The sequence below is a fragment of the Lepidochelys kempii genome, chromosome 2 (assembly GCF_965140265.1).
Source record: "Lepidochelys kempii isolate rLepKem1 chromosome 2, rLepKem1.hap2, whole genome shotgun sequence".
Taxonomy (NCBI): Eukaryota; Metazoa; Chordata; order Testudines; family Cheloniidae; genus Lepidochelys; species Lepidochelys kempii.
Window position 1 is genome coordinate 10,038,928 of NC_133257.1, and position 12,418 is coordinate 10,051,345.

At 38.3% G+C, this 12,418-nt stretch overlaps 1 protein-coding gene across 15 annotated transcripts in view; it reads left to right on the forward strand.

Moving 5' to 3' along the window:
• The window catches only part of PTK2 (protein tyrosine kinase 2), a 377,029-nt gene that overhangs the window by 283,769 nt on the left and 80,842 nt on the right, over positions 1-12,418 (forward strand). For 11 of the 15 annotated variants that reach the window (XM_073330034.1, XM_073330030.1, XM_073330031.1 and 8 more), the window contains 4 exons: positions 530-586; positions 1,835-1,855; positions 2,950-3,047; positions 7,005-7,089. In XM_073330034.1, the coding sequence (XP_073186135.1) occupies positions 530-586; positions 1,835-1,855; positions 2,950-3,047; positions 7,005-7,089 (261 nt within the window). The remainder of the gene's footprint in view (positions 1-529; positions 587-1,834; positions 1,856-2,949; positions 3,048-7,004; positions 7,090-12,418) is intronic. The other 4 variants (XM_073330023.1, XM_073330027.1, XM_073330028.1 and 1 more) reach the window with 1 other exon arrangement.

Genomic DNA, 12,418 nt, shown 5'->3' on the forward strand with positions numbered 1-12,418 from the left:
CACCTCATGACCTACAGACAATCACATAGTAAACAGTGTGTATTTTGCTGTCCTTGGACACAGTCTGCTCTGCCTGTGTGACACAGCAAGAACTGCAAAAGCCTATCTGATTTGCACTTCACCAAAGAGAAAGGAGTTTAATCTCTTGATATGGGCAGTCTCTGTCCATTGTTAACATTGTTTTTTTATTGAGGAAAATCTCTATAAATGATATTGAGAGGAATTATTTATGAAAAAGTCATGAGTTTAAACTAGTCGATCTGAATTATAGAGTTAATACATTAAAAAATGCATTCTCCTTTTATTCCCTCAGAAACAAGGATGTGTACTGAAACATAGTGGATAGTGAGGTCATCGTAATTTCTGTGCATGTGCAGATTTTAGTCATGCTATCTTAAATGCATTTCCACAGTGGTATAAAGTGGGTTGTTAAGTACATAGCAGCTTTTATTTGTGGGAGGTGGGATAAAGATTTTTTAAAATTGTTAGCTTGTCTTTTTCCCGAAATTCTCCGATTCCTCCTTTACAGAAACAGATGACTATGCAGAGATTATAGATGAAGAAGATACTTACACAATGCCCTCAAGTAAGTACACTAGTTAATTTTGGAATATTCTTACTTGACTGAAAAGCTTCTTAGATTGCGGAAGCACTAAATTGCATTTCAAAGCCTCACAAAGAAAATGTTCTTTATGTGAGATTATGTTCTGAGGCCTCAGGAATTCTGCAGCCCTTCAAGCTCAGTCTCTAAAGCAAAGGTAAACAAATTCTATGATATATTTTACTGTACTCAATTGTATTACAGTAAAATCCCATCTCATACCAAAACACAGCATTTTCAATTGTGTTGATGACATGGAGGAAAACACATAGCTCTTGTGAATTGATGTCTTCAAAGGCAAAAGGCTAATACACCATCTGCTGAAATTATTTTGTGCCATTGTCGGAAATTGGAAGGCTAGTGTTAACTACCCTAAAATGAAAATCTGGTGTTAAAAGTTCTGGAAGCAATTTATGTTGGGATTGGCTGTGTAATTTTTTATTGCTAACCTGTAATAGAATAGTAACAGGTACATGGATTTGCAGAAAACTCTCACTTCAATCATACCTGTAGCTAAGGAGTGGGATGATGGGGGGAAAACCCAGTGACATAGTTAAATTCATACCCATGTTTTAAACTCAGGAATGTTCAAGGGTATGATTTACTTAAGTCTTCTGCAGTCCTGGTTTCTTGTCACAGCGGAGGGACATTTCATTCACCACTTAGGCATTCAGAATAGAGCATTGGTTTGTTGCTGAGGAATTGTATGGCAACAAGAAAACATACGTTTATTGAAAGTGAATAATACATTTTGAGTAGTGTACAGAAAATCACTGCATTAATCTACTTTAAAGTAATACCCAGGATCACAGAGAAATATGACAAATGGGATAGTTAATTCATTGTAAAAATGGATATTGCATATGAATAATCATGCAGTCCTTACTAGGATGAGAACTTTAACCTGTGGGCTCCTGCAAGGTGCTAAGCACTTTGATCTGATGAAGCAAAACACTAAAACATGCCTTTAACCCTGGTCATGAGAGAAGTCCAATTCAAGTCATGTGCTTACATGCATCTTGCAAGTTTGAGCCCTGCTTCAATAAAGATTGCAGGATCAGGCCCATGATTTGTGTTAGTACAAACATAAAATCACTTGGGTAAGTTATCATTTTGGCAAAGCTAACATTTTTCATCTTTTTAAATATTATGAAATATTTGTCCAAATGTCTCGTTAATTTTAAGAAGATATTTCTAAGTGAGTGTTTGATTTTTCTCTTAAATGCACTGCAGAAAGCTATGGAATAGATGAAGGTAACAGGAGCTCCTTTAACCATCTCTGTGTGCTTGCAATTTTGGAAATGTTGTGGAGTTTTTCAGTTTAAAGTTGTTTACTTTCATTTAATAATCATTGTGTTAATTGGTTTAATTGTGTTTCTATAGTTAAACCAATTCTTTGGTTAGCTTTGGAATTTTAAAGAGGAAAATGCAATATTTTGAAAATACATGAAAAAGGCATTTATTGCTTTAGTTTCCAGCTAGCTGATGTCATTTCTGTAGCGCTAATAATGCCATAAAATTATCAGGCATGAGGCCTATGCTGGATGAGAATCAATTTTTTTCCCCTGGAGATGATGACATCAGTAGAAATTCACACTATATGTGTTTCCACTGTTCCCAAAATAGTATTTTTTTCAGTGCTTGCCAGAAATTAAATTGCCAACTAAATAATTCACCTGGAACTGAATAAATCTGATTGCTGAACTAGTGAGCCATTTTTTGTCTTGGGTGTACCTAGTCTACTAAAGAACAAAGCTAATAAAATTGTATAAATCACTGAACGTTTTATGTCAATTTTGTACCAGTTATACACAGCTAGAAAAGTGTGATACAGTCAGAGTTTTACACTTTTTCATTTTACTTTTTACAGTCATCTGCTTCCATTTTTTTCCCCTGCAGCCACCTCTTTAAAAATACTTTTGACTCATTTGATGGTTCAGAGATCTAAACTATCATATAGTGGAATCCTCTTAAACATATGGCTTTAGGTTGTAGTTAATTAATTCCATATTACCCTAGGCTATTTGTGTTCCTTTCCTTATTCCTTTAAAAGCCATAATTAAGAAGGATTTAATTATATTTATTGCATTGAAATTAATATTGCATAGTAATTAATTGAGTAAGTCAGATTTCACTGTCTTATTCAGGGCTTTCATTCAAACAATTGTTTAAGAGGATTCCACTGTGTATATAGTTTTTGTCTAGGTTGGCTTTCAGCAAATTTAAATCTTAGTTATTCAAATGTTAGGCATTGGAGTGGGTTACTTTGAGTTTGGCGTCTTGTGGATTATTTCATTTGAATGCTTTTCATCAGTAGTTTGAGGTTTAAATCCATTGTATTATTACAGCCAGAGATTATGAGATTCAGAGAGAGAGAATTGAACTGGGACGCTGTATCGGAGAAGGACAGTTTGGAGATGTACATCAAGGAGTTTACATGAGTCCAGTAAGTATCTTTTTTAATATGAACATATATTTTCAGAAAATCTACTAGAAACCTGATGTGTCTTATCTGTGGTCCACCTGAGTGAACTAATGCTGATTGATAGTGGCTTGATGTAATAGTATTTATAAAAAGTATAGCATTTATATAGTGCTTTAATATGTTAAAAAATTGCTGTAAAACATTAATCCCCATAGTGCCCCTGTGAAGTAGCTACTCTAGGTACTATTATTCCCATTTTACAGATGGGAATACTGAGGCAAAGTAAACTTGCCCAGGCCCACACACAAATCATTGATTGAGCCAGGATTAGAACTGATGATTTTTTACTCTACCTTGTGCTATTTCTTCTTCATCTGGATAATATCTCAGCATGCTTAGGTTATCTGTCTTGGGAACAGAACAATGTGACTTGCCCCACTTGCTGGGGGCCACATTTTCAAAAGAGCTCATCATCTAGTCTGGCCACTTGTTCAGTGTCTTAATGGAAACTGAGCTCTCTTGAAGACTGAGTTTCAGTTGTGGGTGCTGAGCTCTCTTGAAATATCTGACTCTAGTCTGTGATATTACTCTTTTACTAGTGAAGATACTTAACTACGTAGTGAGATTTTCTGGTGATAATGTTAGATGGTCTCACACCCAAGTTTTAACTGTCTAATTGCCTATGTGAAACAAGCTGTTGGTCTGCCTCAATCTTGGTAAACAAGTATCCACTATACGCAACCACTCTCATAGCTGATTTTAATTGCCCCTCTCTCCCCCCAACCCTTTCCCAAACTCAGCAAAGAGGCTAAAGATTAAGGCCCCAATCCTGGAATTTACAATGCATCGGCAGATTGTTGTGCTCACATGGAGCTCCATTGAAGTCAGTGGGGCTCTGCATTGGCAAAGCAGTTGGCCTACACATTGTAAATTGCTGGCTTTGATCAGCACTAAACATACACTTGCACAAACGAATGCCTTAATCAAATTATTACTTGTCGCTTTCTTTTCAGAAGATATATAGTAATTTTGTCCCAGATCCAGCAATGCACTTTTAAGCATGTGAGTAGTCCAGCTGATGTCAGTGAGACTAATGTACTTAAAGTTAAGCATGTGCTTAAGTGTTTTGCTAGTTTAGGGTCATCAAGACTAAAAGGACGCATTTTTGAGGATCTGAAAATAAGTGAAAAATTAATTTAATGGAAGTAAGTGAGAGAGATTTCTAAAAAGTCTTTTTTTCTGATTGATAACAAAATTTATAGAAAAGGCTCCTGTAGCTGGTTAAAATGTCTTATGATCTGATTCTGCACCCATTTAAGTCAGTGAAAGTTTTGTTTTCTACAAATTCGATGAAAGATTAGTCTGAAAAATTACTGTTAAAAGTGATATTGTTAAGTGCTGTATCTTGGAATCTAAAAAAAAAGCTGATTTATTCCCAGTAGTTACTAAATTGCATTCAAAGAATCTTTAACTCTGTTAATTGTGCACAAGTTATAAAAGAATCCAGCCCACCATTCACTCTTACAGAATGTCACTTTTACATTAAACATTCATAAGATAGGTAACAGCTGGTAATCACTAGCAGCCTTTGATGCTAAAGTCTGAATGGAAAATGCATGTATAGGACCTTACATCTTAGGGGTAGGAATTGAGGCAAATCAGAACAAACTTGAAGGACTTACATCATAGAATCATAGGGTTGGAAGGGACCTCAGGAGGTCATCTAGTCCAACCCCCTGCTCAAAGCAGGACCAATCCCCAGTTTTTGCCCCAGTTCCCTAAATGGCCCCCTCAAGGATTGAACTCTCAACCCTGGGTTTAGCAGGCCACTGCTCTAACCACTGAGCTATCCCTATCATATCATGTATAAAAAGCTATTTGTTTTTCATTACTCAGGATCATTATCCTTGTATTATAATGGCAGATTTAGCACAGTCATCCATATCCTTAATATTATCTCTCCCTCCACCCCACCCAAAATCTTTTCCTAACCAATTTAATATTTTTTCTCTTTATTTACCTCATCCTGTGACTGTCCCTCTACATTTATCTTGCACATTGCCAGGAAATTCTTGCTAGTTACAAAGACTTAACCTATTTCACTCAACAATAAAACTGATTACTATAAAATGTACAACAGTAGAAATCTCCAAAATACCCTCTGTAGAAACCATACTGCATACTTATGTCAGAATAGAATAAAATCATCTAGATTTACAATTATATCCTAAAATATTATAGGTTACTTAGATAAGGCCTTCAGTTATTCAGAGTACTGTTTGAGTGTGAGAAAAATAGATCCACAAAATCAACTTTAAAATGACATGGGGTATTTTTGTGTTTAAAATGTATTTGTTTCTCTCTCAGGGTCCTTCTTAGAATTGTAATATAGTTTCATCCCTGGGATTGAAAGGGAGCAAGATTAAGAAACAGATGCTGTGAGTGACCCAGAAAATAGATATTAAAATTGTTTAAACCCAAGAAGTATAATCTTTCCTTTATCCCAGTAACATTTGTATGTAAAAATAGAAATAATAATAGGAACAGAATGAACACACGCCAGGATTAATTATCCTGTGAGGTGCCCAGCATCCTCAACTCAATTTAGCTCAGAGAGAGGTAAGGGGTTCAACTCCATAAGCAAGAAGATGATGTTCCCTGGCTATCTAAGTAGCATTTTTGAGCAGAAAAGAATTTTTAATCTCATCTCTGCAAATAGTGCATAGTTCTGTCATTTAGGCCCTGGTCATTGCACACTTAATACAGATAGTAAAGTTAAGGCATGTCAGTTGTCAGTGAACTCAATGGGACAACTCATGTGAGTTGCATGTTCGCAGGATCGGGGTTTTTGTATTGGGACATGCGAAATTAATTGTATTGGCTCAGATATCATCACCAAGATATGCTTCCATTGGAGCAGTTGTTATGGTGACTTGAAAGAGCTGTTGTTTTGAGAATGCTTCAAAACCACAAGTAAATGAATGTTGTTATCTTGTTTTGAAGATTACCTATTCAGTTAATTTGGATTTAAAATGAATATTTCAAAATAACATTTTTCAGTAGAAGTGAAGCTTGAACATCCTAAAGCTTTTTACAAAAGAAAAACTGATGCTGCTTCTGTGTGCTGTCTGCAACCTGTAAAAAAAGTATTTATAAAACATACCATAGAAAAAGAAAATTAAAGATGATGTCTTAGCCCAGGAGGCCTCCTTCAGGCTGTATCAACAATATTCTCATTTTTCTACACCCAGAGGAGAAACGATTGGCTGCTATATTTTGTTTATTTCTGATTTTGAATATAGATGAAGTACAAAAACAATCTTTTAAATCCTTCTTTTAACTGGTGGGCAGGCTATTTCATAAAATATTTACTGAACATTCTTTCTCAGCTTATGCGTTAAATAGAAACATTTAATTACTGTGCATCCTATTAATGATGTGGTTATTATTAAAGGCTTGAGTCAGTCAAAATTACATTCAGCTTCCCCAGTGCAGAAGCCTACAAAAGAGTGTGAAACCCTGAGAAAATCCTTTGTGTGGCTTTTCATAGGTTTCTTTGTTGCACAAGCCAAATACATTTTTAAAGCTGGAAGCAATTTGTTTCCTCTGCATCACTTAACATTGTGTCCATAGTGTGCCACCTTTTCAGCAATGTTAGAAAATGCATACCAAGGTTCAGATTAGCTGGTCATCTGTTTTTATAATTATCTATTATTGTAAATTAGAGTAATACTTTCAGACTGATCAAGTTTAACTTGATGTTCTAGATGTAAACGTAATGTAAAATATGTTGGTTATAAATATTTAATCTTTTATATTTTTATTAATTCATGAACACTTTCATGTTCCCAGTGGTTTTTTAACTAAATATTGTGCTTAGCTAAGCATCTGTTACTGTCTCTTAAAACACATACTGTAGTTTAAGAAGTGTATTTGTGATTGGTTTCATTTTTATTATTTGAGATTTCACTCTTGCAGGAAAATCCAGCTATGGCTGTTGCAATCAAAACATGTAAAAACTGCACTTCAGACAGCGTGAGAGAGAAATTCTTACAAGAAGCCTGTAAGTTACGAAACATTTCCTTTGGTCTAACTTTTGGAAACAGTCCTTTAAAACACTTTATTTCTTTGCAGGTTTCTCTTTCTTGAGGTCCGTTTAGCTTTTTGTGCCACATACTATTGATACATTTTTAAACATTTTATTAATACGCATGAGCTTGGTCCTGTCCTTTGATATGTGGCATACAGCTCTGCTTAAATCTTAAAAATCAGCCATTTTGCTTATCTGATTTTCCAAATTAAATGGTGCTGCGTGACACATTTAAGACTTCAGGAAAGAGACCTTTTTGGAAAGTTAAGTGAGACTTAATACCCCATATCCTCCTTTCCCCATTAGATATTACAAACCCTAACCCATTGCAATGCATCATAACAAACTCCAGAGGGACAGGTCTTTCTGTTTGATAGTAAGATTGCAAAGACTTTATGCCACGAGAAGGGATTTGTTAAATTGTTTGGGAGACCATAGGGGCCTACATTTTGAATATTTGGAGCAAAAATTTCATCATAACCTGAACTCACCATGTTAACAACATCAGCATTTATGCATTCAGAGGAAGGCTTTGCAGATCTTTGTGAGTGTGTTAGCCCTGGTCTACACTAGGACTTTAGGTCGAATTTAGCAGCATTAAATCGATGTAAACCTGCACCCGTCCACATGATGAAGCCCTTTATTTCGACTTAAAGGGCTCTTAAAATCGATTTCCTTACTCCACCCCTGATAAGTAGATTAGCGCTTAAATCGGCTTTGCTGGCTCGAACTTGGGGTACTGTGGACACAATTCAACGGTATTGGCCTCCAGGAGCTATCCCAGAGTGCTCCATTGTGACCGCTCTGGACAGCACTCTCAACTCAGATGCACGATTGTTTGCTGTTGCTCTGACGCAGGGAGGGGCGACTGAGGACACGGCTTACAGAGTTGGCTTCAGGGAGCTAAAATCAACAAAGGGGGTGGCTTTACATCAAGGAGTATTTCAGGCAGGACTTCACGGAGGGTTCCAATAAGAAATGGTGCACCTAAGTTATTGTTCTTATTGGAACAAGGAGGTTAGCCTGGCCTCTAATTGATACATGGCTAGATTTACCTCGCTGCACCTTCTCTGTGAGTGACTGCAGTGTGACCTAGAGGAATGAGTCACCTAGATGGGGGGCGGGGGGGAAGCAAATGAGTACAAAACAAGTCTGGTCTATTTCTTGTTTTGATCCACTCCATCTATCTTTTACATCTTTGGCTGGCAGCAGACGGTGCAGAAGGACTGCATACCATCCACATCTCATGGCTGCTCGGCAGAAGATGGTACAGTACGACTGCTAGCCATCCTTATCTCTTGCCTGCCCGGCAGAAGATGGTACAGTACGACTGCTAGCTATCCTTATCTCTTGCCTGCCCGGCAGAAGATGGTACAGTACGACTGCTAGCAATCCGTATCGCCTGTCTGCTCACCATAAGACGGTTCAGTAGGACTGACTGCAGGACTAAAGAGAATGACCTGGTCAAGTCACTCCAAATTTAGTCCCTGCGCCCATGTCTGCCCAGGCGCTCCCAGCCGACGTGGCCAGGAGCACCTTGGACACGACGAGGACGGCTACCAGTCGTATTGCACCGTCTGCTGCCAGAAGGCAATGGGTTGCTGCTACTGTGTAGCAATGCCGTACCGCGTCTGCCAGCACCCAGGAGACATACGGTGACGGTTATCTGAGCAGGCTCCATGCTTGCCGTGGTATGGCGTCTGCACAGGTAATTCAGGAAAAAAGGCTCAAAACGATTGTCTGCCCTTCCTTTCACGGAGGGAAGGGGGGCCTGGCGATATGTACCCAGAACCACCCGCGACAATGTTTTAGCCCCATCAGGCATTGGGATCTCAACCCAGAATTCCAATGGGCAGCGGAGACTGCGGGAACTGTGGGATAGCTATCCACAGTGCAACGCTCCGGAAGTCGACTCTAGCCTCGGTACTGTGGAAGGATTCCGCTGAGTTAATGCACTTAGAGCATTTTCTGTGGGGACACACACTCGAATATATAAAACCGATTTCTAAAAAACGACTTCTATAAATTCGACCTTATTCCGTAGTGTAGACATACCCTTAGAAAATGTATCCATAAAAGTTCAACTGAATATTCATAATTGGGTGGGATGGGGCTGGTGGGGTTAACCTCCAAAAAGAATTCCTAAGAGATTTTCTTTCCTTAACATCCTGTTTTGTAAAATAAATTGATATTACAGGACATAGAACTGTCTTATTTCACATTCTTCTTGTTCATTGCTATTGTACGCCTATGAGATCATGTAAAATCACTGTATTGCATCAATATATTGATTGTTTAAGGCCAAAGGTAAGAAGACATTCCTATTCCATGTCAATCACCTTTTTAAAATTCTCTGTACAAAATTGCTATGTTCAATGCTAAAGGTTTATTCTTTTTTGAGTGCAAGGTTTTTAATTAAAAACATGGTATGTATCTAGCTGTGTGCTCCTTTTTAGTCACTGTAGGAAACTCAGGTATTGTTCACAGTACTTACTAAGCAAACAAAGAGAAGGTTGTTGAAACATGGTAGGTTGATGCTTCCTAACAATACAGAAAAGAATGATTTATGTATGAGAGAGCTTCTGTTTGCATCTTGAACATGGCAAATCAGAAAAGGCCAAATAGTAAACAGATGAGCATTGGTTTTTTAGTAGAAACCTAGAAAAGATTCTTTCCTGAAAGAAGAAGATCAGTCTGTGTTAGGTCATTTTGTCCATCCCTAGGCCCATGCAGCATGGCTCCCACAGTACATGCTTGACACAATCTAGTTCTAAGTGATTTGCTTTCCATCACTTTCCCTAGTTGACTATTTCACAGTGACCTCATCCTTCTTTCATTTTCTATTCTTATGTTCTAACTTTCCTTGCCCTGTCCCTTCTTCTCAGCCTCTCACTCTCATCAGGTTAAGAACATAACATAAGAATGGCCATACTAGGTCAGAACAAAGGTCCATCTATCCCAGTATCCTGTCTTCCGACAGTGGCCAATGCCAGGTGCCCAAGGGAATGAACAGAACAGGTAATCATCAAGTGATCCATCCCCTGTAGCCCATTCCCAGCTTCTGGCAAACAGAGGCTAGAGACACCATCCCTCCCCATCCTGGCTAATAGTTACTTCCTTTCCCATGACAAGAATCCTTTGGGTCTCCCCTATCATTTAAAAAAAAGAAAGAAAGAAAGAAAGAAAAACACCCTTGGCACCATCTCCTGCTCAAACTATCTCCCAATCTCCTTTCTTTCTCTGCCTTGTCTCCAGATTCATTAAACGTGCTGTCTACAATAGACCTTTGGAGTTCCTTTCCTTCAATTCTCTTCTTGACCCTTTTCAATCTGGCTTCCATCTTCTGCACCCCACTAAACTGTTTTTCCTAAAGTCTCTAACAATTTCTTGTTGGTCAGATATTGGACCTGTACTCCATCCTTATCCTCTGTGACCTTTCAGAAGCTTTTTTGTATTGTTGTCCTTTCCTACATCTTGATATTTTGTCCTCCGTTGGCTTCTGTAGTTCTGTTCTCTCATGATTCTCTTTTGAGCTCTGTGAACCATCTTTTAGTGTCTTGTTTGGTGAGTCATCCTCCTTCCCTCTCCCCTTTTCTGTGTGTGTCTTTCAAGGCTCCATTCTTTGCCTCTGTTCTTCTCCCTGTACAGTGGCTTTGACTACTGTTTTTGTGCTGACTCATAATTCTACCTTTCTACTGATGAGCTAGCTTACTCCCTCCTTTCAATCTAGTATTTCACCCTGTCTTTCTGACTTTTCATTGTGGATGTCCAGTCATCTTAAACTCAACATTTCCAAAACTGAGCTCTTGATTTTTTCCCCTCAAGGCTTTTCTTCTTCCCTTTTCTCCCTCACCATTGATTATATCTTCCCAATCATACAATACCAACCATAATTTGGATGTCATCTTTGACCCTGTCCTCTGTCTGGACCCACGTATTCAGACCCTTTCAACATCTTTCCACTTTTTCCTACACAACAGCTCTAAAATCCAGTCTTTTTCCTTTCTGTCCAGACAGTCAAAATTCTCGTCAAAGCCCTCATCGTTTCATGTCTTGGCTACTGTAATGTCCTCCTTTCTGACCTTGACTTCTGCAACCTTGGCCCTGGAACGTCTATTCAGATTACTGCTGCCAAGATAATCTTCTTGGTTTACTGCTCTGACCACATCAGCTCCCTCTTGAATCCCTTCACCAGCTCCCCCTTCACCTCCACATAAATACAAGCTTCTTGTCTTTACTTTTAAGGCCCTTCACAGTGTAGGCACTCCCTACCTGGCTTATCTGTTAACCCATTGCAAAGTTGACCTGCACTGTGTCTCTGCCAGCATTCCCAGCCTTAAACATACTATCCCATCTGCATAGGAAAATGTTCTCGGTAAATATCCACACAGACTCTTCCTTATCCTTCCTCCGATCCTTTCTTAAGACACTCTTCTTCTGTGAGGTGATGCATATAAACCCAAGTTGTTGATCATGGATGGGCTGGTGACAAGCTATTGTTGTTCCTTTTCCCCTTCCGTTCTTTTTCTGTTTCCTTATTTCCTTAAAAAAACAACTTACAATCTCCATGTAACTAACACAGCTGGGCCAATTCCTCACCATACTAATTTGTTTGTGGGTATGCTTGTATCCCCATTCATTCCCTTTCACTTGTGTGTGTCTTCAGATCGTTAGCTCTCTGGGGTAGGGATTGACTCCTTTCCATATTACTACAGTGTCCAGCACAGTGGATCCCAACCTCGACTGGACCCACTGGACACTACCATAATTTTAATACTTACAGTAATAATAATTTACAGGTGACAGAGCTGACTCTGGTTTATGTTGCTTCAAATGTTTCTGATTTCGATTCATAACCTGTGGGGTTTGGGTTTTGTTTTTTGAGGGGAGAGGGAGGCTTGTTTGGGTTTTTTATGCTGATACAAAAGTGATAGTGCAGGTCCTTTAACATGAAAAATGACCCAATGAAAAATTATTGGAGGTGAGAAAATGTTTAAGATCTACATCTCTATCTTCAATAGCTTTTTTGTTGATGTCTTAAACTCATCTCTTTATTTCACAAAGCTGCATGTTAACATTAACACCTCTGTATATAATTAAATTGCATATTGCCACTTCAGCTGCTAGTTTTTCAGAGGGCTTTTTCCATCTTCCACTTGCTATAATGAATAGCTTCTTCCTCCAAAATATTCATTCTTTTCAGATGCTAGTGATGAGGGAATCTTGTCTTTAGAAAATCATCCCCAGGACAGAAAATTGGATAAAAAATATACTAATGTGAGAACTAGGTAGTACACTGATA